Here is a 24,365-nt window from a genome sequence, read left to right as displayed (position 1 = left end):
TTGATTCTTTAGGTAAGACTGTATTGTTATCAGCCTGCATCCTAGAACTGCTTTTGCTGCATCCTGTAAGGTTTGGACCATTGTGCTTTTGTTTTCGTTTATCTCTAGGTATATTGTAAATTTCTCCCTTGATTTCTTCAGTGATCCAATGGTTGTTTAGTAGCATGTTGTTTAATCACCACATGTTTGTGTTTCTTAGAGTTTTTTTCCTATAGTTTATTTCTAATCTCATAGCGTTGTGATCAGAAAACATGCTTTACATGAGTTTGATTTTCTTAAATTTACCACGGCTAGTCTTGTGTCCCAGTATGTAGTCAATCCAGGGGAATGTTCTGTGTGCACTTTAGAAAAATGTGTGGTCTGCTCCTTTTGCATGGAATGCTCTAAAAATATTGATTAAGTCCAACTCGTCTAACGTGTCATTGGAGGCCTGCATTTCCTTATTGATTTTTTTGTGTGGATGATCTGTCCTTTGACGAAAGTCGAGTATTAAAGTCCCTCATGATTATTGTGTTACTGTCAATCTCTCCCTTTATGTTTGTTAGTATTTGCTTTACATGTTGAGGTGCTTCTATGTTGGGTGCGTATATAACTGTTAAATCTTTTTGGATTGAACCCTTGATCATTATGTAGTGTCTCTGTCTCCTATAACACTTTCATTTAAAGTCTATTTTGTCTGATATGAATATTGCTACTCCAGCTTTCTTAAGATTTCCATTTGCATGAAATAACTTTTCCCATCCCCTTACTTTCAGGGTATAAGTGATGGTAGGTATGAAGTGGGTCTCTTGTTGTTGTTCAATCACTCAGTCATGTCCGACTCTTTGCGACCGTGTGGACTATAGCACGCCAAGTTTCCCTGTTCTTAACCATTTCCCAGAGTCCTCTCAAACTTATGTCCATTGACTCAGTGATGCCATCCAACCATCTCATTTTCTGTCACCCCCTTCTCCTCCTGCCCTCAATCTTTTCCAACATCAGGGTCTTTTCCAGTCAGTTGGCTTTTGGTATCAGATGGCCAAAGTATTGGAGCTTCAGCTTCAGCATCAGTCCTTCCAGTGAATATTCAGGTTTGATTTCTTTTAGGATTGACTGGATTGATCTCCTTGCTATCCAAGGGACTCTCCAGCACCACAGTTCGAAGGCATCAATTCTTCAGCGCTCAGCCTTTTTTATTGTCCATCTCTCACATCCATATGTGACTACTGGAAAAACCATAGCTTTGACTAGATGGACTTTAGTTGGCAAAATAATGTCTCTGCTTTTTAATATGCTGTCTGGGTTTGCCATAGCTTTTGTTTCAAGGAGCAAGTGTCTTTTAATTTCATGGCAGCAGTTGCCATCTGCAGTGATTTTGGAGCCCACAAAAATAAAATCTGTCACTGTTTCCATTGTTTCTCCATCTGTTTGCCATGAAGTGATGACACATGACACAACAATGCCATGACCATTGTTTTTTGAATGTTGAGTTTTCAGCTAACTTTTTCACCTTCATCAAGAGGCTCTTTAGTTTCTCTTCACTTTCTGCCATAAGGGTGGTGTCAGCTGCATATCTGAGGTTATTTATTGATATTACTTCCTGTAAAATTGATTCCAGCTTGTGCTTCATTCAGCCTGGCGTTTGGATGATGTACTCTGCATATAAGTTAAATAAGCAGGGTGACAATATATAGCCTTGACATACTCCTATTGCCATTTTGAACTAGTCCTTTGTTCCATGTCCAGTTCTAATTGTTGCTTCTTAACCTGCATACAGGTTTTGCATGAGGCAGGTAAGGTGGTCTGGTATTCCCATCTCTCTAAGAATTTTCCACAGTGTGTTGTGATCTACACAGTCAAAGGCTTTAGCATAGGCAGTGAAGCAGAAATAGATGTTTTTCTGGAACTCTCTTGCTTTTTTTATGATCCAGCAGAGGTTGATGTTGGCAGTTTGATCTCTGGTTCCTGTGCCTTTTTAAAATCCAGATTGTACATCTAGAAGTTCTCGGTTCACATACCTTTGAAGCTTAGCTTGAAGGATTGTGAGTATTACTTTACTAGCATGTGAAATTAGTGCAAATGTGAAGTAGTTTGAACATTCTTTGGCATTGCCCTTTTTTGAGATTGGAATGAAAACTGACACTTTCAAGTCCTGTGGCTGCTGCTGGGGGCAGTTTAGTTGATAAGTCATGTCCAACTCTTGCAACCCCATGGACTGTAGCCTGCCATGCTCTTCTGTCCATGGGATTCTCCAGGCAAGAATACTGAAGTGGGTTGCCATTTCCTTCTCCGGGGGATCTTCCCGACCCAGGCATTGAACCCGGGTCTCCTGCACTGCAGGCACAGTCTTTACCAACTGAGCTACGAGGGAAGCCCAACCAAATTTGCTGGTATATTGAGTGCAGCACTTTCACAGCATCATCTTTCAGTATTTGAAATAGCTCAACTGGAATTCCATCACTTCCACTAACTTTGTTCATAGTAATGCTTCCTAAGGTCCACTTGACTTCACACTCCAGGATATCTGGCTGTAGGTGAGTGATCACATCATTGTGGTTATCCAGTTCATCATGATCTTTTTTGTACAGTTCTTCTGTGTATTTTTGCCACCTCTTCTTAATCTCTTCTGCTTCTGTTAGGTCCATACCGTTTCTGTCCTTTACTGTGCCCATCTTTGCAGGAGATGTTGCCTTGGTATCTCTAACTTTTCTTGAAGAGATCTCTAGTCTTTCCTGTTCTATTGCTTTCCCCTCTTTCTTTTCATTGTTCTCTAAAAAGGCTTTCTTATCTCTCCTTACTATTCTCTGGAACTCTGCATTCAGATGGATATATCTTTCCTTTTCTCATTTGCCTTTAGCTTCCCTTCTTTTCTCAGCTATTTGTAAGGCCTCCTCAGACAACCGTTTTGCCTTTCTTTTTCTTGGGGATGGTTTCTTGTGTAGAAAGCATATATTGGTCTTGTTTTTGTATCCACCCAGCCAGTCTATGTCTTTTGGTTGATACATTTAATCCATTTACCTTTAAGGTAATTACTGGTATATATGATCCTATTACCATTTTATTCATTGTTTTAGGTTTATTTTTTATAGATCTTTACCTTCTGTTGTGTTTCTTGCCTAGAGAAGTTCCTTTATCATTTTTTGCAAAACTGGTTTAGTGGTGCTGAATTCTCTTAATTTTTGCTTGTCTGGAAAGCTTTTGGTTTCTCCTTAAAATCTGAATGAGAGTCTTGCTGGATATTCTTGGTTTTCGGTTCTTCCCTTTCATCATTTTGAATATTTTGTGGCATTCCCTTCTGGCTTGCAGAGTTTCCGTTGAGAAATTGGCTGATAACATTATGGGTTTTCCCTTATGTGTTGTCTTTTTTCCCTTTTTTTTTTTTAATAGTTTGTCTTTAATTTTTGTCAGTTTGATTATGTGTCTTGGTGTGTTCCTTATGGGGTTTATCCTGCCTGGAACTCTCTGTTCTAACTGGACATGGTTGACTGTTTCCTTTTCCATGTTTGGGAAGTTTTCAGCTATTATCTCTTCAAATGTTTTCTTGGTTCCTTTGTCTCTCTCTTCTCCTTCTATGACCCCTATAATGTGAATATTGGTGCATTTAATGTTCTCCCAGAGGTCTTTTAGTTCAGTTCAGTCGCTCAGTTGGGTCCAATTCTTTGTGACCCCATGGACTACAGCATGCCAGGCTTCTCTGTCCATCACCAACTCCTAAGTGATGTTAAAGGTCTGTTAGGCAGTCTTCATTTCTTTTCAATATTTTTTCTGTATTCTGCTTTGCAGCATTGATTTCCACTATTCTCCCAGGTCACTTATCCATTCTTCTGCCTTAGTTATCCTGCTATTGATTCCTTCTAGTGTATTGCTCATCTCTGTTTGTTTGTTCTTTGTTCTTTTTCTAGGTCCTTGGTAAACATTTCTTAAATCTTCTCAATCTTTGCCTTCATTCTTTTCCTGAGATCCTGAATCATCTTCACTATCATTATTCTGAATTCTTTTTCTGGGAGGTTGCCTATCTCTACTTCATTTAGTTGTTTTTCTAGGGATTTATCTTGTTTATTCATCTGGGAAATAATCCTATTTCTTTTTATTTGAGGTAGCTTTCTGTGATTGTGGTTTTAGGTCTGGAGGCTGATGGGATTGCAGTTCTTATTTCTTTTGCCTGCCCTCTGGTGGATGAGGATAAGAGGCTTGTGCAAGCTTCCTGATAGGATGGACTGGCTGTGGGGAAAACTGGGATTTGCTCTGGTGGGCAGGGTAGTGCTCAGTAAAATTTGAATCCAATTGTCTGCTGATGGGTGGGGTTGTGCTCCCTTCCTATTAGTTCTTTGGCCTGAGGTGACCCAGTCCTGAAGTCTATATGCTTCTATGTTGGTGCTGCTAAGTCTCTTCAGTCGAGTCCGACTCTGTGCAACCCCATAGATGGCAGCCCACCAAGCTTTCCCGTCCCTGGGATTCTCCAGGCAAGAACACTGGAGTGGGTTGCCATTTCCTTCTCCAATGCATGAAAGTGAAAAGTGAAAGTGAAGTCACTCAGTCGTGTCCGACTCTTCGTGACCCCATGGAGTGCAGCCCACCAGGCTCCTCCGTCCATGGGGTCTTCCAGGCAAGAGTACTGGAGTGGGGTGCCATTGCCTTAGTAAGGCTCAAGAAAATAAGGTCTGTCACTGTTTCCATTGTTTCCCTGCCTGTTTGCCATGAAGTGATGCGACTGGATGTCACGATCTTAGTTTTTTGAATGTTGAGTTTTAAGCCAACTTTTTTACTCTCCTCTTTTACCTTCATCAAGAGGCTCTTTAGTTCCTTTTCATTTTCTACCATAAGCATGGTGTCATCTGCATATCTGAGGTTATTGATGTTTCTCCTGGCAACCTTGATTCCAGCTTGTGCTTCATCCAGCCTGGCATTTTGCATGATGTACTCTGCATATAAGTTAAATAAGCAGGTGACAGCTCTGGGAGATGGTGAAGGACATGGAAGCCTGGTGTGCTGCAGTCCTTGGAGTCACAAAGAGTTGGACATGACTGAGTGATTGAACAACAACAAAAGTAGGGCTATTGATGACCTCCAAGAGGACTTATGTGGAGACACATCTCCTAGGACTGCTGCTGCTGGTGCCCCCATCCCCATGACAGACCACCATTGACCCACACCTCTGCAGGAGACCCTCAGACACTCAGAGGCAGGTCTCGCTCAGTGTCCTGTGGGGTCACTGCTCCTTTCCCCTGGGTCCTGTTGAGCACAAGATTTTGTTTGTGCCCTCCAGGACTCTCTGTTTTCTCCAGTCCTATGGAAGCTCTGTAATCAAATCCTGCTGGCCTTCCAGATCAGATTCCCTGTGTATTCCCAGTCCCTTGGCTGGATCTTCAGGCTTGGAAACCTAATTTGAGGCCTAGAATCTTCACAACAGTGCGAGAACTTCTTTGGTATTATTGTTCAACAGTTTGTGAGTTGGCCTCCTGGCAGCTATAGAGTTTGATTTTATTGTAATTGTGCCCCTCCGACTGTCTTGTTGTGGCTTCTCCTTAGTTCTTGGATGTAGGGTATCTTTTTTTAGTGGGTTCCAGTGTCTTCCTGGCAATGGTGGTTTAACAGCTAGTTGCAATTTTTGTGCTCTGGTAGGAGTAGATGGGAGAAGGCAATGGCAACCCACTCTAGTACTCTTGCCTGGAAAATCCCATTGACAGAGGAGCCTGGTAGGCTGCAGTCCATGGGGTTGCTGAGAGTCGGACACGACTGAGCAACTTTACTTTCACTTTTCGCTTTTCATGCATTGGGGAAGGAAATGGCAACCCACTCCAGTGTTCTTGCCTAGAGAATCCCAGGGAGGGTGGAGCCTGGTGGGCTGCCGTCTATGGGGTCGCACAGGGTCGGACACGACTGAAGCGCCTTAGCAGCAGCAGGAGAAGATGAGCACACATCCTTGTACTCTGCCATCTTGCACCAATCCTTTCATTGTAGTTTTGATTTGCATTTCTCTAATAATTAGTGATGTTGAACATCTTTTCATGTGCCTCTTGGCCACCTGTATGTCTTTTGTGGAGAAATGTCTGTTTGGGCCTTCTGCCCATTTTTTGATTGGGTGGTTTGCTTTGATGATATTAAGCCTTATGAGCTCTTTGTAAATTTTGTAGAACCATCCCTTGTCAGTCACATCATTTGCAAATATTTTCTCCCAATCTGTGGTTTGTCTTTTCATTTTATTTATAGTTTCTTTTGCTATGCAAAACCCTTTTAGTTTAAGTAGGTTCAATTTGTTTATACATTCTTTTTCATCTTCTTTTCCATTATGGTTTATCACAGGATATTGAATATAGTTCCTGTACTATACAGTAGGACCGTATTTATCCATTACATATGTAACAGTTTCCATCTGCTAAACTCAAGAACTCGATCCATTCTTCTTCCACCAGTGTCCCTCTTGGCAGTCACCAGTCTATTCTCTATGTCTGTGATTCTTTCTATTTCATATATAAGTTCATTTGTGTTATATTTTAGATTCCACTTAAAAGTGGTATCTTATGATACTTGTTTTTCTCTTTCTGACTTATTTCACTTAGTATGATAATCTCTAGTTACATCCCTGTTGCTGCAAATGGCATCATTTCGTTCTCTTTATGGCTGATTAGTGTATTCCATTGTATATATGTACCACATTTTCTTATTCCATTCATTTGTTGATGGACATTTATGTTATTTCCATGTCCTGGCTATTGTGAATGGTGTTGCTATGCACTTAGGAGTACATATATCTTTTTGAATTATAGTTTTGTCTGTACAGATGCCCAGGATTGCAATTGCTGAATCATATAGTAATTCTATTTTAACTTTTCTGAGGAACCTCCATACTGTTTTCCACGGTGGCTGCAGCAACCTACATTCCCACCAACAGGGTAGGAGGATTCCCTTTTCTCCACACTCTCCGGCATTTGTTATATGAAGGCTTTTAAAAGAAAAGTGATTAATTATTTATTTTTGGCTGTGCTGGGTCTTCGTTGCTATGCATGGGCTTTATCCGGTTACATCGAGTGGGGGCTTTTCATTGCGGCGTCTTCTTCTGTGGCAGAGCACTGGCTGTCGGGTACCTAGGTTTCAGTAGTTTCAGCCCTTGGGGTTGGGCTCTGTAGTTGTGGCATGCGGCCTCTAGCGTGTGTGGGCTTCAATAGTTGTGGCATGTGGGCTTAGTTGCTCTATGGTATGTGGAATGTTCCGAGAGCAGGATTTGAACCTGTGTCCTTTGCATCAGCAGGCAAATTCTTAACCGCTGGACCATCAGGGAAGTCCCTGTACACTTTTTTAATGATGGACATTCTGACTGGCACGTGGTGGTACCCCATTTGGTTTGTGTTTCTCTAATAATTAGTGATACTGAGCATCTGTTTTACCGAAAGTTTTCACTTCCGTCTCAGGTTCAAAGAATTTGTTAACAAAATAAGCTATTTGTTTTATACAAATAATACAAATATTTATTAGAGAATTATCTAGCTTACTTTCAGTATACTAACATTAAAAGAAAAGAGAAATAGAAACAGCAGAGGATACATCACCAAATCGGATTTTGACCAACATCTAGACTCAAACAGTGCTGGGAAGTCCTGTGTCACAGCACATATGGAGTCCCAGCTGGGGAAAGGTCCCAAGTAGTGTGTCCACTCCATGGGTGAGACTTAAAAAATTGCAGTTTGCGGTTCACGCTTGAAATCCTTGGATGCAAACTGATGTCATCATCAATCTGCATAAAAGTAGAAGAGCTGTCAAGGTGACTAGAAGAAAGGCCAGCCAGGAGAAACAGGACCAGACATTGGACCATGGTGTTAGTGTTTCTCTAAGTATGAGAAGATTGAAGAATTTGGGCTCATAAAAGATAAAAAACATTACCTGAAAACATCTGACTATCTGAAGGCCTGTTTTGTCCCTTTTTCCTGGAGCACAGAGTGAGCGCCTGCTTCCTGATATCCACCCTGAATTCTTTTCAGGGAACGTTGAAGGTCAGCAGTGTAGTGGCCGTGGTTTAATCTTTGCAGAGGCAGTCTGCTAGTGCCAGTTTCCAGTTAGCAGGGCCCTTCATAGCCACAGAAATGACTATGCTTTGGGGGCATTTCATGGCCATTGTGTCCCATGGTGCTAGAAAGGCTCGTTCCCAGGTCTAGACAGGATTTCATTGATAGGCCACTCAGTGTGCTGTCATTGGACTAGGCCCCATGAATACCAAAAAGTCTCCAGACCATACCTATCTTATTAGCCTCTTGAACCAGGAAAATATTCTCTCTTGTTGCTTCTTCCCATATCTGGAGTTACATTATTAAACCCATTGATTTCATAGGGAACTAAATACATCCTTTTATCAGTAGCTCAGTCATATACTTGGTAATGTGAGAGACAACAATTTCCTGGAACAAGTGACATAGAACATAATATAGCTAGCCGTTATTACTAAGGTCACAAGTAAGAATTTAAGCCAGGAACTATCATTAGGTATATCCCCAGGTCATCTGACTTAGGTAAATAACTTACTGTTATTCTTAGTGTTAACTTAGTGTTAATCTCCTGGTTGTAGATCGTGGAGCGTCTGATCTTTATCCAAAGATTGACTACTGATATAAGAAACAAACTTAAAGTGTCCTTTTAACAACTTAATTAAATTTTAAACACTATAACAACAAGGAACTATATCTGAGAAATGAGTAACAAAACTGGAATTTAATGTTCTTTGAAACATAAACATTTTTCATTGTTAAGGGTTTTAACCCTGCAGCCAGGGAAGGCTTTGTCCCATCAAATAAAAATGAAGTTTGTCAGGGAGTAGAGAATAGCTAAGTGGATGTTTTGGGTTTCCCATAGCCCCTGACTATTTGATTTACAGCTATTGCTTACCCATTTTAAACTCCCCAATTTAATTGCACTCATCTCACATGCTAGCAAAGTAATACTCAAAATTCTCCAAGCCAGGCTTCAACAGTACGTGAACCATGAACTTCCAGATGTTCAAGCTGGATTTAGAAAAGCAGAGGAACCAGAGATCAAGTTGTCAACATCCATTGAATCATTGAAAAAGTAAGAGAGTTCCAGAAAAACATTTACTTCTGCTTTATTGACTATGCCAAAGCCTTTGACTGTGTTCAGTTCAGTTCAGTCGCTCAATTGTGTCCTACTCTTTGCAACCCCATGAACCGCAGCACTATGTGGATCACAACAAACTGTGGAAAATTCTTAAAGAGATGGGAATACCAGACCACCTGACCTGCTTCCTGAGAAATCTGTATGCAGGTCAAGAAGCAACAGTTAGAACTGGAAATGGAACAACAGACTGGTTCCAAATTGGGAAAGGAAAATGTCAAGGCTGTATATTGTCACCCTACTTGTCTACCTCATATGCAGAGTACATCATGAGAAATGCTGGGCTGGATGAAGCACAGGCTGGAATCAAGATTGCCAAGAGAAATATCAATAACCTCAGATATGCAGATGACACCACCCTTATGGCAGAAAGTGAAGAAGAACTAAAGAGCCTCTTGATGAAATTGAAAGAGGAGAGTGAAGAAGTTGGCTTAAAACTCAACATTCAGAAAACTAAGATCGTGGCATCCAGTCCCATCACTTCATGGCAAATAGATGGGGAAATAATGGAAACAGTGTCAGACTTTATTTTTGGGGACTCCAAAATCACTGCAGATGGTGACTGCAGCCATGAAGTTAAAAGACGCTTGCTCCTTGGAAGAAAGCTATGACCAACCTAGACAACATATGAAAAAGCAGAGACATTACTTTGCCAACAAAGGTGTGTCTAGTCAAGGCTGTGGTTTTTCCAGTAGTCATGTATGGATATGAGAGTTGGACCATAAAGAAAGCTGAGTGCTGAAGAATCAATGCTTTTGAACTATGGTGTTGGAGAAGACTCTTGAGAGTCCCTTGGACTGCAAGGAGATCCAACCAGTCCATCCTAAAGGAAATCAGTCCTGAATATTCATTGGAAGGACTGATGTTGACTGAAACTCCAATACCTGTGGCCACCTGATGTGAAGAACTGACTCATTGGATGAGATGGTTGGATAGCATCCCTGACTCAATGGGCATGAGTTTAAGGAAGCTCTGGGAGTTGATGATTGACAGGGAAGTCTGGTGTGTTGCAGTCCAAGGGGTCACAAAGAGTCAGACATGACTGAGCGAGTGAACTGAACTGAATTTAGGAGTAGACTATTGCCATGTTTTAAGGACATCAGGATAGCAATAGTCTGAGAGTGCTGGGAAAGCTTGAAGGCAGGTGGAGAAGGGGATGACAGAGGATGAGATGGTTGGATGACATCAGTGACTCAGTGGACATGAGTATGACCAAGCTCCAGGAGATAGTGAAAGCCAGGGAAGCCTGGTGTGCTGCTGTCCATGGGGTGGCACAGAGTCGGACACGACTGAGCGACTGAACAACAGCAAAGCAGAATGAGCTTTATGTTCAGTGCTTTACCAGAGTACCATAATCTTCAGAGATCATTGTGAAATAATACTTATTTACTTTACCAAAGGGATAAGATATTTAAAAAAATAGGATTTTAAAAACAAATATAAATAAAGGCAAAGAAATTCACAATCTGTTACCAAAGCTGCATTCTAAGAAAACTTTGTTTTCTTGACAAATTTCAGTCTGGTACCGTGTTAACTGTTAATAACAAAATGTGTTTATCTGGTTTCTCTTAAAAAGTCTTTTCTATAAATCTTGAAGAAGTAGCATTATTTTTGCAAAGGCATCAGAATGAAACCATAGAAGGCGTGTTTAAAATCTGATTATGTTACAGTTGACAAAGCAACCTGGTCATTGCTGTGACACATAACACTTTCATATGAAAAGTAGAATTTTAATTGACAACATTTTATCAGGACATATCAGATCTTTATGAATTCCACATAATTTTAGGATATCTATATTAGTAAATCAGCCATACAGTATAACCAAAGATTCGTCACTCCTCCAACAATACTTCTCATGTAATTTAACATGTCAAATGAACCCAGGTAGTTTAATATCTCTCTTTGGGATGTCTCAGGAGCCCTCTAAAGCACTCCAAAGTCAGCTAGAGATCAAAAGAACTTCATTATATGCAGAGTACATCATGAGAAATGCTGGGCTGGATGAAGCACAAGCTGGAATCAAGATTGCCAAGAGAAATATCAATAACCCCAGATATGCAGATGACACCACCCTTATGGCAGAAAGTGAAGAAGAACTAAAGAGCCTTTGATGAAAGTGAAAGAGGAGAGTCAAAAAGTTGGCTTAAAGCTCAATATTCAGAAAACTAAGATCATGGCATCTGGTCCCATCATTTCATGGCAAATAGATGGAGAAACAGTGGAAACAGTGTCAGACTTTTACTTTTTGGGGCTCCAAAATCACTGCAGATGGTGACTGCAGCCATGAAATAAAAAGACGCTTACTCCTTGGAAGAAAAGTTATGACCAACCTAGACAGCATATTGAAAAGCAGAGACACTACTTTGCCAACAAAGGCCTGTCTAGTCAAGGTTCTGGTTTTTCCAGTAGTCATGTGTGGATGTGAGAGTTGGATCATAAAGAAAGCTGAATGCTGAAGAATTGATGCTTTTGAACTGTGGTGTTGGAGAAGACTCTTGAGAGTTCCTTGGACTGCAAGGAGATCCAGCCAGTCCATCCTAAAGGAAATCAGTCCTGAATGTTCATTGGAAGGACTGATGCTGAAGCTGAAACTCCAATATTTTGGTCACCTGATGCAAAGAGCTGACTCATTTGAAAAAACCCTGATGCTGGGAAAGATTGAAAGCAGGAGGAGAAGGGGATGACAGAGGATGAGATGGTTGGATGGCAAAGATGGTTGGATGGCATCACCGACTCAATGGACATGGGTTTGGGTAGACTCCGGGAGTTGGTGATGGACAGGGAGGCCTGGCGTGCTGCAGTCCATGGGGTCGCAAAGAGTCGGACACGACTGAGCCACTGAACTGAACTGAACTGAGAATTTAATTTTAGAAAGTTTTGCCAAAACTATAAAAAAAGGTTTATAACACTCAGTTAGATAGGATCATATAGGTCACTGTGAAACAGTTATTTACTTGGCCAAAGTAACAAAAGATTTTGAAGGTTAACATAGAACAGATCACTTTAGAGGTAAAGAAACTTAAAATCCATTATCAAAGGCAATTAGATGTCTGAAAATTTGTACTATGCACAAAACTCTTTTCTTGGGGTCCGTCTTCCATAAACCTCTGTTTAAAAAAACAAAAATCACTTTGTTCATTTAGAAACAGATACCTGTATGTCAGACCTTTTTTTCTTAATAAAATGTAATTTCAATTTTCATACTTTTTTTTTTAAACTAAAAACACACATCCTACTATCCTTAAGCAACCCTGAACTGTCCTTTATATTAGCATTCTGTAAATTGGTGAACATAAATACCAGTGATAATTTCTAAAAACATTTGCTTTCTTATAGAGAAAATCTCAGGGTGGCACCAAACATACTCATTAATAGTGCAGGATCTCTTTAGTTTCTCTGTAAGAGGAAGTTAGTGTTCAGTAATTAATATTTTAGAATCTTATTTTATTTGGAAATGACCTAGCTATTCAGTAAACTTTCATCAATTAGTTTAGCACAACTCTAGAAATTCAAGTTACTCCAACCTGGAGAGACTATTTTAGATAGATATTCCTAAAGCATAATGAAGCATTTATAAATTAATAGAATTTATCTAAAAGCTCCTGTCTCTTTTACATTTTTCTTTGTTTAAAAGTTTCTTCACTTGAGTTACTTTCCTTATGGACAAATTTAGCTTACATTAAACTAGGCACAATAAAAGTATTACACAGTGTTGATGACTCAAGACATGTCTTAATTAGATTAGCAAATAAACATTAATGATGAGTTGCTTCAGTTGTGTCTGACTCTTTGTGACCCCATGGACTGTAGCCCACCAGGTTCCTCAGGTCATGGGATTCTTCAGGCAAGAATCAGATCAGATCAGTCGCTCAGTCGTGTCCGACTCTGGGACCCCACGAATCGCAGCACGCCAGGCCTCCCTGCCCATCACCAACTCCAGAAGTTCACTCAGACTCACGTCCATTGAGTCAGTGATGCCATCCAGCCATCTCATCCTCTGTCGTCCCCTTCTCCTCTTGCCCCCAATCCCTCCCAGCATCAGAGTCTTTTCCAATGAGTCAACTCTTCGCATGAGGTGGCCAAAGTATTGGAGTTTCAGCTTTAGCATCATTCCTTCCAAAGAAATCCCAGGGCTGATCTCCTTCAGAATGGACTGGTTGGATCTCCTTGCAGTCCAAGGGACTCTCAAGAGTCTTCTCCAACACCACAGTTCAAAAGCATCAATTCTTCAGCGCTCAGCCTTCTTCACAGTCCAACTCTCACATCCATACATGGATTTCTATTTCCTCCGCTAGGGTATCTTCCTGACCCAGGGATCAAACCCATGTTTCTTATGTCTCCTGCATTGGTAGGCTTTATCACTAGAGCCACCTGGGAAGCCATAAAATATTTACTATTTCCCAGTTCATGTGAACCTGAAATTCATTTAGGTTGATTTCTCTTGTAATTGTTTGATTTGTAAATGCTTACTTTTCTTTAAGTCAATTGAATTAGAGTTCATATGCAGATTGATCTCAGCAATATTATCCAAAACAAAGACACACTGAGACATACATAAATCCAGACAGAGATGTCATAGTTTTCTGCTTGAGATTTAAAATGTCTCTTTGACTCCTCCCCCCAACCCTTTCTTTCTTGGCTTGAAGTTATAATTTACCCAAGGCTGAGGTTTCAGGCAAAGTGGGCTGTGTATTTCAAGGACATGCAAGGGTTAACTTCAAGCTTTTCCCTGTGTGAGTGCTTAGTCACTCAGTTGTGTCTGAGTGGCGGGCTTTAGCCTGCCAGGCTCCTCTGTCCATGGGATTCTCCAGGCAAAAATACTGGAGTGGGTTGCCATTTCCTTCTTCAGGGGATCTCCTGACTCAGGGATCGAACTTTGGTCTCCTGAATGGCAGGCAGATTCTTCACTGTCTGAGCCACCAAGCTATTCCCTAGGCAATGCTTTTTAACAGGCTGCCTGTGTTTTAACTGCAAATGCAAAAAGAACCAGTTTTGCAGTTTCAAAGAGAAAAAAAAATCTAGAGTCTAAAGAATATCATGGCCATCCTGTGTCCAAAAAAAAAAAGTCATCTTTCTATAGTCACAGTTTTACAGCTGAAATATAGACCAAATAGTGCTAAAATTGACGGTGATAAAAGGGGCAGATGGGCTGATAAAAATCTTGGATTGTCCCCCTGGGGAGGTGGGGTCTTTGATCAGAAGAATCTGAAGGGGCAAAGAAACTTGCTAGAGTGGGGGAAGCTAGGCTCCTCACTCCCCTGATAGGGGAAGTTAGAAGGGGATTAGCTGATGGAGAGGGAGACAGCGAGTTGGGGAGGTAGAAGTCCACACCTGCACAAACAGGAGAGAGAGGGCAGTGGGGGACACTGTTAGAGCTGTGGGCAGGCACAAGGGAGAGCCTACTTAAAAAGTGAACATTTAATGCCAATTTTTTTTTAATGCCAGTATAATTTTGGCATTGTAGCATGGACAGTTGCCCTCACAAATCTCATAATTCTTTTTCCAGTTGTAACTTCTTAGACAATTTTAAGTTAGCTTCATGTACCTTACAGCAGGCAGAGAAGAGGATCCAGCGTCTCACCCGGAGTGTCACATTCTTGTCCTTTTTCAGTCTGTGCGAGCCGCAAACATTCAGTAACTGCTCAGGGTTTGGACCATTTTTTAAGATTCCAATTCTCACATAATCCAGTGACTATGTACCGTTCATTGTCTGACGAGCAATAAGGTGAATCTTGCCATCTGGAAATAAACTCTTCATCAACCTTAATCTCTTTCTTCTTGAAGAGGGCGTTTTGTTTCACAAATCCTACTCAGCCAACTAGTGTCTTGTTTTCACTTTCTCAGGTTCAAAGGATTTGTTAACAAAATAAGCCACTCCTTATATACAAATAAGTAATACAAATATTTATTAGGGAATTATCTAGCTTGGTTTCAGTATACTAACATTAAAAGAAAAGAGAAATAGAAACAGCAGGGGATACATCACCAAACAGGTAGGTTTTTGGGAAAAGGTCCCAGCTAGTGTATCCGCTCCATGGGTGAGACTTCAAAAATTGCAGTTTTGGGTTCCTGCTTTTAATCCCTGGATGCAAACTGATACCATCAATCTGTGAGCAAATTGCGGCTCTGGTTTCATGTCAATGCTATTTTTTTGTCCTGTAAAACTTGGAATCTTGTTAAGCCTGGCGCTTGGTTGACCAGTACCCCTCCAGGGGCTCAACGATTTCAGAACCTGTCTCCCATCTTATCTGTGGTGCCTCAAGTCTTGCATTCACAGCAGGCAGTCAGGGCACTCAAAGTCAGGGCAGTGTCCAGGCAGGTGAAAAGCTAGGTCAGAGGTCTGCTCTGCTTTGTCTCTGAAGCCTAAACAAGACTATTGATTTAATTTCCCTAACAGCATTTTTTCATGCTACTGGCCATCTGTTTGTCTACTTTGGAGAAATGTCTGTTTTGGTCTTCTGCCTGTTTTTCTGTTGGGTTGTTTTTTTGGTTGTTGAGTTGTATGAGCTATTTGTATATATTTTGGATATTAAGCCCTTGTTGGTCACATTGTTTGCAAATATTTTCTTCCATTTTGTAGGTTATTATTTTCATTTTGTTTATTTCCTTTGCTGTGCAAAAACTTTTAAGTTTGATTAAGTCTCATTTGATTTTATTTTTATTTCTATGGCCTTGGGAGTCTGTCCTAAGGAAACATTGGTACGTTTTGTATTAGACAATGTTCTATGATCTTTGTTTTGAAGTCTGTTTTGTCTGATAAGAGTATTGCCACCCCTGCTTTCTTTTCATTTCTATTTGCATGAAATATATTTTCCCATCACCCCACTTTCAATCTTTGTGTGTCCTTTGACCTAAAGTGGGTCACTTATAGGCAGCATATTGAAGGCTCTTGTTTTTTCATCCAACCTTCCATTCTGTATCTTTTGATTGAAGTATATTTAGTCCATTGACATTCAAGCATTCAAGGTAATTATTTATAGATCTGTATTTTTTTTTTTTTTTGCCATTTTAAACCTTGTTTTCCTGTTCATTTATTCATTTGGCTGTGCTGGGTCTTTGTCACGGTGTGTGCTATCTTTTAGTTGTGGCATGGAAACTGCTAGCTGTGGATGTGTGATTTAGTTCCCTGATCAGGGATCGAGCCCTGGCCCTCTGCATTGGGAGCATGGAGTCTAAGCCACTGGGCCACCAGGGAAGTCTCCCTGTTGATTTATATTTCTTCTTTGTCCCTTTCTTTTTCCTGTTGTGGTTTGATGATTTTCTTTTGTATTATAGTTCCCTTCTTTGTGTGTGGGTGTGTGTGTGAATTTATTGTATGTTTTTGATTTGTCGTTACCCTGGTTTTCAAGCACGGTAACCCCTTCCTGTATCTACTTGCCATGGACTGGTAGTCATACACCCCCAGGTGTAGTCACACTGGATTCCAGCCCCAGTCCTCTCCCCACTTCTGATACCTGAAGCCTGAGTTCCAGCACTCCCTGCTGCCAGCTCCAGTGGACCTGCATGTCAGGCTGGGGAGTGCCTGGTGGTACTGACCATCTGTGCAGTTCTTCCTCTGCTCTGGCTGCCACGAACAGGCTGCTGCGCTCTCCTCTGAGGCCGTGAGGCTCCCCTTCCATCCTGGCTGACCTCCTTGCCAGTCAGGAGGCTTCCCAGGTTGCAGAAGTCTTTCCTCCTTTATAGCTCCCGCCCAGTGGTAAACATCCCATCCCAATTCCTGTCTTGCTTGCTTGCTTTTTTTCCCTACCCAGTTACATGGAGATTTTTTTTTGCCCTTTTAGCCTGTCTGAGGTCTTCTGCCAGTGTTCAGTAGATATTCTGTGAGGATCATTTCACATATAGGTGTATTTGTGGCAGAGGGTGAGCTTCATGTCCTACTACTCCAACATCTTGATCTGTCCCTGTGGTCAGTACTTCTAATCCCTAGTGTTGTGGTCAGAAAAGATGCTTGATATGATTCCAAGTTTTCTTAAATTTACCAAGGCTTGCCTTGTGGCCCAGCATGTGGTCAATCCTGGAGAAGTTCCACCTGCACTTGAAAAAGAATTTGTATTTTGCTTTTGGATAGAATGCTCTATGAATATCAATTAAGTCCATTTTGTCTAATATGTCATGCAAGGCCGTTATTTCTCTATTAATTTTCTGTTTGGATGATCTGTCCCTTGATTAAAGTGTGTGGGGAGGGTTAGTGTCCTCTCCTATTCTTGTACTGCAGTTGGTTTCTCCTTTTATGGCTGTAAGCATTTGCCTTATATATTGAGGTGCTCCTGTGCTGGGCACACATATTTATAGTAGTTAGATCTTGGATTGATCCCTTGATCATTATGCAGTGTCCTTCTTTGTCTCTTATGCTATGCTATGCTATGCTAAGTCGCTTCAGTCGTGTCCGACTCTGGGCGACCCCATAGACGGCAGCCCACCAGGCTCCACCATCCCTGGGATCCTCCAGGCAAGAACACTGGAGTGGGTTGCCATTTCGTTCTCCAATGAATGAAAGTGAAAAGAGAAAGTGAAGTCGCTCAGTTGTGTCTGACTCTTCACGACCCCATGGACTGTGGCCCACCAGGCTCCTCCGTCCATGGGATTTTCCAGGCAACAGTACTGGAGTGGGTTGCCATTGCCTTCTCCATTTGTCTCTTATAACAGTCTTCATTTTGAAGTCTGTTTTGTCTGATGAGCTACTCCAGCTTTCTTTTGATTTTTATTTGCATGGAATCCCTTTTTCCATCTCTTCATTTTCAGTCATATGTGTCCCCAGATCTGAAGTGAGTTTCTTGTAGACAGTATATATATGGGACTCGTTTTGCATCCATTCAGCCAGTCTGTGTCTTTTGGCTGGAGCATTTAATCCATTTATATTTAAGGTAATTATCAATATGAATGTTCTTATCGCCATTTTGTTGTTTTGACTTTGTTTTTGTAGGTCTTTTCCCTTCCCATCTTCTTTGCTTTCTTCTCTTGTTGATTTGTTGACTATCTTTAGTGTGGAGTTTGGATTCCTTTTTCTTTTTTTATGAGTGTATGTAGTGTAGATTTTTGGTTTGCAGTTACTATGAGGTTTTGATATAACAGTCTCTACCAGATTGTTTTTTAAGTTGCTAGTCTGTTAATTTCCCATGCATTTCCAATATGCTGCATTTCTGCTCTCCTCTTAACGTTTGCTGGTCTTGATGTCATATTTGTGGGTAGATGATTTCTTACCTTTTTGTATGTTTGCCTTTACCAATGGACTGTCCCGTTCATAATTTTCTTGTTTCTAGTTGTAGCCTTTTCTGCCTAGAGAAATTCCTTTAACATTTGTTGTAAAGCTGGTTTGGTGGTGCTAGATTCTCCTAGTTTTTGCTTGTCTATAAAACTTGCTGTCAAATCTGAACGAGAGCCTTGCTGGGTAGAGTGTTCTTGATTGCAGTTTTCTCCCTTTTATCACCTTAGCTATACCATACCACTCCCTTCTGGCTGGCAGAGTTTCTGCTGAAAAATCAGCTGATAAAGGTATGGGGATACCATTTTATGTTATTTGTTGCTTTCCCCTTGTTTTTAATATTTTCTGTCTTTAACTTTTGTCAGTTTGATTAATATATGTCTCAGTGTGTTCCTCCTTGGGTTTATCCTGTATGGGACTTTTTCCTTTCCCATATTAGGGAAGTTTTCAGCTATTACCTCTTAAAATATTTTCTCAGGCCTTTTCTCTCTCTTCTCCTTCTGGGACCCTGTAATGCAAATGTTGGTGTGTTTAATGTTGTCCCAGAGGTTCGTTTAGTGTATTTTCACTACCCTAAAAATCCTCTGCTCTATCTGTTCATCCCCTTCCAACTCCTGGCAACCTTTTTACTGTTTTCATAGTTTTGCCTTTTTCAGAATCATACAATTGGAATCATATAGTATGTAGTCTTTTCAGATTGAGTTTTTTAACTTAGTAATATGCATTTAAAGTTCCTCCATTTCTTTTCATGGCTTGAGAGCTCATTTCTTTTTACCACTGGAAAATGTCCAGTGTCAGGATGTACCACAGTTCCATTTATCCATTAACCTGTTGAAGGATATAGGATATTTTGTTGCTTCAAAGTTGGCAGTTATGAATAAAGCGTGCATCAACATACTTGTGCAAGTGTTTGTGTGGACATAAGGTTTCACCTCCTTAGGGTAGATACCAAAGAGTATGATCGCTGCATGGGATGGTGAGAGTATATCTGGTTGTGTAAGAAATTGGAAAACTTTCTTCCGAGGTAGCTATACTATTTTACATTTCCACTAGCAATAAATGAGAATTCCTGTTGCTCCCTGTCCTTGCTAGCATTTGGTGTTGTCAGTGTTCAGGATTTTGGCCTTTCTTTTTTTAAAAAAGTAGTACTTACTGGAATATAGTCGCTTGCTAATGTTGTGTTAGTTCCTACTGTACAGCAGAGTGAATCAACTATATGTATATATTTACCCCCTCTTTTTTGGATTTCCTTCTCACGTAGGTCACCGCAGAGCACTGAGCAGAGTTCCCGGAGCTGTACAATAGGATCTAATTAGAGCACTGAGCAGAGTTCCCGGAGCTGTACAACAGGATCTAATTAGAGCACTGAGTAGAGTCCCCGGAGCTGTACAATAGGATCTCATTAGTTGTCTGTTTTATACGTACTGTCTCTAGTGCATGAATTTTGGCCTTTCTAGTAGGTTGTTGTTGTTGTTCAGTGGCTCAGCCGTGTCTGACTCTTGGTGACGCCATTTACTGCAGCACACCAACTTTCCCTGTCCTTCACCATCTCCCGGAGTTTCCTCAAACTCACGTCCATCGAGTCGGTGATGCCATCCAACCATCTCATCCTCTGTCGTCCCCTTCTCCTCCTGCCTTCAGTCTTTCCCAGCATCAGGGTCTTTTCTAATGAGTCAGCTCTTTTCATCAGGTGGCCAAAGTATTGGAGCTTCAGCATTAGTCCTTCCAATGAATATTCAGGGTTGATTTCCTTTAGGATTGGTGTGATTTCCTTGCTATCCAAGGGACTCTGAAGAGTTCTCCAACACCACAGTTAGAAAGCATCAATTCTTCGCTGCTGAGCCTTCTTTGTGGTCCAGCTTTCACATCTGTACATGACTAGTTGGAAAACCATAATTTGACTATACAGACCTTTGTCGGCAAAGTAATGTCTCTGCTTTTTAATATGCTGTCTAGGTTTGTCATAGCTTTTCTTCCAAGGAGCAAGTGTCTTTTAATTTCAAGGATGCAATCACTGTCTATGGTGATTTTGGAGCCCAAGAAAATAAAGTCTGTCAGAGTTTCCATTGTTTCCCCAATGTATTTGCCATGAAGTAATGGGACTGGATGCCATGATCTTAAGGTTTTTCTGAATGCTGAGTTTTAAGCCAGCTTTTTCACTCTCTTCATTCACCTTCATCAAGAAGCTGTTTACTCCTTGCTTTCTGCCATAGGGGTGGTGTCATCTGCATATCTGAGGTTATTGATATTTTTCTTGGCAATCTTCATTCCAGCTTGAGCTTCATCCAGCCCAGCATTTCACATGATGTAACTCTGAATAGAAGTTAAATAAACAGGGTGACAATAATAAACAGCCTTGATGTACTTCTTTCCCAATTTTGAACCAGTCCATTGTTCCATATCCAGTTCTAACTGTTGCTTCTTGACCTGCATGCACACGGGTTTCTCAGGCAGGTAAGGTGGTCTGTTATTTCCATCTCTTTAAGAATTTTCCACAGTTTGTTGTGATTCATACAGTCAAAGCCTTCATTGGCTAGGCTTTACTGTAGTCAATGAATCAGAGGTAGATCTTTTTCTGGAATTCTCTTGATACTGTAACAGAAAAATTTTAACTTTAATGAAATTTGGCTTATTATTTTGGTGATTTTTCTAAAAAGGTATTCACCACACTCAAGGTCATTAGGTTTTCTCTTGTTGTTTTCTAGGAGTTTTATACTTGAGCATTTTATGATCCATTTTGAGTTAACTTTTGTGATGGGTGTAGGGTTTGTGTTCAGATTACTTTTTTTGGTGGGGGACGTGTACTTGTTCCAGTACCATTTTGTTGACCAGAGTGTGTCTGCCCCATTCTACTGCCTTTGCTCCTTTATTAAAGATCACTTGACTGTGTTTATGGGGGTCTGTTTCTGGGCTCTTTATTCTATTTATCGGTTCCCCTGTTCTTTGACCAGTACCACACTTCAGCATCTTTTTGACAAGTCTCAAAGTAAGGCTTGTTTTTGGCTGTGGGAGGAGCTCCAGGCAGTTTGTCCTCTCAGCTTCAGCTCCAGGGGAACGAGGTTGGAGCTGAACTCCAGGACTTCCTGACACCACTGCTGCTGTGGTTCTCAAGCTGCCTGGGGAAGGACTAGCTTTGTTTTGTTTTTGGATTTCCAGTCTGCTGTAGACTCCTACTTTTGTACAATATAATGCAGTGACTTACTAGGTGATGATCATGTGTCTGTATAACAGTGGTGTCAAATCACTATACAAGTTTCTAAATGCTCTCTCCGAACCTGCTTTGTCACAGCCTGCTAAGTGGACCACACTTTGGTTACACTGCCCCTGTATGCTCAGAGCTTTTTGTGAGAACAGGAGCTCAGCTGGGGCCTGGGAACTGGGTTGTTCCAGGGGATGTGGTTGTCAGGAAGGGCTTCTTCTCGTCTCCCATAGGATCAGACTTGTCAAGAGCCCCAGTCTACCCCCACAGCACCCTCTTTTTTTCAGCATATTCTTCACATTGACCCCTGCCTCGCTCATTTGAGGAAAGAGGAACAACTTGGGGGTGGTCCTCGTGGAAGGGGCTCTGGTTGGAGTAGGGGCCTGCTACTCTGGACGGTCTGAACACCATCACCCAGGGACGCAGGGCGGAGGGTGTGCGCGGCTGGTGGTGATATTGGCATGGATTCTGGAGCATGTCTGAGAGTTCAGATATTAGAACCTTAGGACATTGAGCTCTTGGAGCCAGGGGCTGTTAGAACTGGAAGGGGGATGGCAGGGGTCATTTAATTGTCCAAATCGAGTTGTTCACCTGCCCCCCTGCCCGGATTCTGGCTGAGTTGAGCTACAAGTGTCTGTCCTGCCTGTGGCCTGGAGGCCTTGGGTTGCCACAGTGTGGGTGAGTTAGAGGTTCTTTGGGTGCCCCGGCTTAACTCTGGGTGCTCTGTTTTGAAGTTTCAGACATTGTGTGCTCCGTTTGACCGAAAACAACTCGCAGCCCTTGATGACGAAGCTGCAGTGGCTCTTCGCCTTCCTGGAGCACAGCCAGGTGAGTGCAGGGGGAGCGGGCTGCGGGGTGTGGGGCATGCTGGAGAGGAGGCCTGGTCTGCCGCCTCGCCTTCACCGGAACCCGCCTGCACCTGCCTCCAGGCCCCTGCTTGCTGTAAGCTGTTGGGCCCCAGTCCAGGCGGGCATGGGTTCAAGGGCAGAGCCCATGGGGCCGGCTCAGTGCCCTGACTGGGCAGGAGAGGGCGAGCCAGCAGAGCCCCCCTGTGCGGTGCTGCCCACTTCGCTCCCGTCGGTGATCCAGTTCACCGTATGAGGTGTTGCTCTGTTGCCTGGCTGTCATTTTGGAGCACTCACACTGCCAGGCACCCTGAGGGCTGTATTTGTTCAATTCACTGCCTCTGCCCTCATGGAACCTAAAGGCCTTGACCAGGCATCACACCAGGCCCTCTGCAGGGGCGGGGGGCACAGAGGTGCATCAGCCAGTCATGCTTTCACAGGGCGCAGTCTGGTGGGGAAGATGGACCTGTAGACTGGAACGGTAGTGCTTAAGCAGAGAACGAGGCGTGTGTGGTTTCCACGCAGGGTAGGGAGAGGCTGATCATGAGGGGGATGGTGGCCCTTGGAGGACTGCGTGGGACAGGGGACCGTGCATCTGGGACTTGAACTCTAAGCTAAGCTTCTGATAGGGGAAAGGGTGTTTCAGGCAGAGGGAATGGCAACAAACAAGGGAAGAAAAACACATCCTCTATGTGGATGCTGTGCTCTTAGGTGGCATGGACTTAGAAGGATGGGAGAAGTCAGGGACGGACAGCTGGGAATGAATGGGGAGGCTGGGAGTTTGGGGCAGTGATTCCCCAGGGTGACCCTCAGGCCCGGCACACTGTGGAGCTGGTTGGTGAGTGGCCCCCCAGCTCCTGACTTGTCTCTCTCCCGCTTTGGTTGCAGCGTCCCGCCATTTCTCCAGAGAACTTCCTTTCTGCATCCTGGACACCCTGGTTCAGCCCCGGCACCCAGCAGGACTGCTCGGAGTACCTGAAGTACCTGCTGGATCGGTAGGGGAGGCGGGGCCTGGCTCTGCTCAGGGCTCCGTGTCTGCAGAGGGTGCTGGGGGGAAGCCCCATGCCCCTGGGCGGCGCTGTCTCTTCCTGGAAACTGGGCTGTGGCCCGGCGCTTGTGGAAGGCTTGGAGAAGATGGGGACAGGGGCTGCGGGTGGGGGCACATTCTGGAGGTGCTGAGGTGAAGCATGTCCGGGGAGGGTAAGTGTGTGTATGTACACCGTGCTTGCCTGAGTGTGTACCTGTGTGTTTTCTCATCAGCGCTCTGGGGGCACGTGCACAGCTTTTTGTGGCAGGTTTGTGAGCTTTATGCAGGTTTAAGTATGTAGCGTGCATGCTTGTCCTGAGAACACATGCAAGTGTGTTCCCTGTGCCATCTCCTGCACGTGTATAAACGTGTGTGACCCATGCGTGTGGACGAAAGCCCTTTGCTCCCCGCGCCAGGCTGCACGAAGAGGAGAAGACTGGGACAAGGATCTGCCAGAAGCTCAAGCAGTCGAGCTCGCCCTCCCCGCCAGAGGAGCCCCCCGGCCCGAGCGCCACCTCCGTGGAGAAGATGTTCGGGGGCAAGATCGTGACTCGGATATGCTGCCTCCGCTGCCTCAACGTCTCCTCCAGGGAGGAGGCCTTCACGGACCTCTCACTCGCCTTCCCCCCGCCCGAGCGCTGCCGCCGCCACCACCACCATCACCACCACCGCCGCCGCCGCCTGGGCTCAGTGATGCTCCCCGCGGAGGACGCTGGCGCCCAGGAGCCAGGCAGCGCCGGGCCTCGGAGGCAGAGGAAGCACTGCATCACGGGGGGCGTCCCCCCCACCATCCTGGACATGGAAGGCCTGGGCCCCCATGGCCTCGGGGGGCAGAGCGGGCAGGAGGAGAAGGTGGAGAGAGGGGAGAGCACAGAGGAGGAGGAGGCGGCAGGAGAGGAGGAGGAGGAGGGGGAGGAGAAGGTGAAGGCGGAGGTGGAGGAGAAGGTGGAGGAGGAGAAGGTGAAGGAGGAGGAGAAAGTGAAGGAGAAGGTG

General features: G+C 43.2%; 1 protein-coding gene across 2 annotated transcripts in view; it reads left to right on the top strand.

Annotated features, from left to right (window-relative positions):
• USP35 (ubiquitin specific peptidase 35) overlaps positions 1–24,365 on the top strand; it is a 64,351-nt gene that overhangs the window by 36,787 nt on the left and 3,199 nt on the right. Inside the window, exons 8-10 of one of the 2 annotated variants that reach the window (XM_061407674.1) lie at positions 22,235–22,328; positions 23,234–23,340; positions 23,789–24,293. In XM_061407674.1, coding sequence (XP_061263658.1) covers positions 22,235–22,328; positions 23,234–23,340; positions 23,789–24,293 — 706 coding nt within the window. Of the gene's footprint in view, positions 1–22,234; positions 22,329–23,233; positions 23,341–23,788; positions 24,363–24,365 lie in introns of both variants that reach the window. The other variant, XM_061407673.1, reaches the window with a different exon arrangement.

This window comes from Bos javanicus, chromosome 29, assembly GCF_032452875.1.
Source record: "Bos javanicus breed banteng chromosome 29, ARS-OSU_banteng_1.0, whole genome shotgun sequence".
Taxonomy (NCBI): domain Eukaryota; kingdom Metazoa; phylum Chordata; class Mammalia; order Artiodactyla; family Bovidae; genus Bos; species Bos javanicus.
This window is presented reverse-complemented; position numbering and strand designations above follow the sequence as displayed.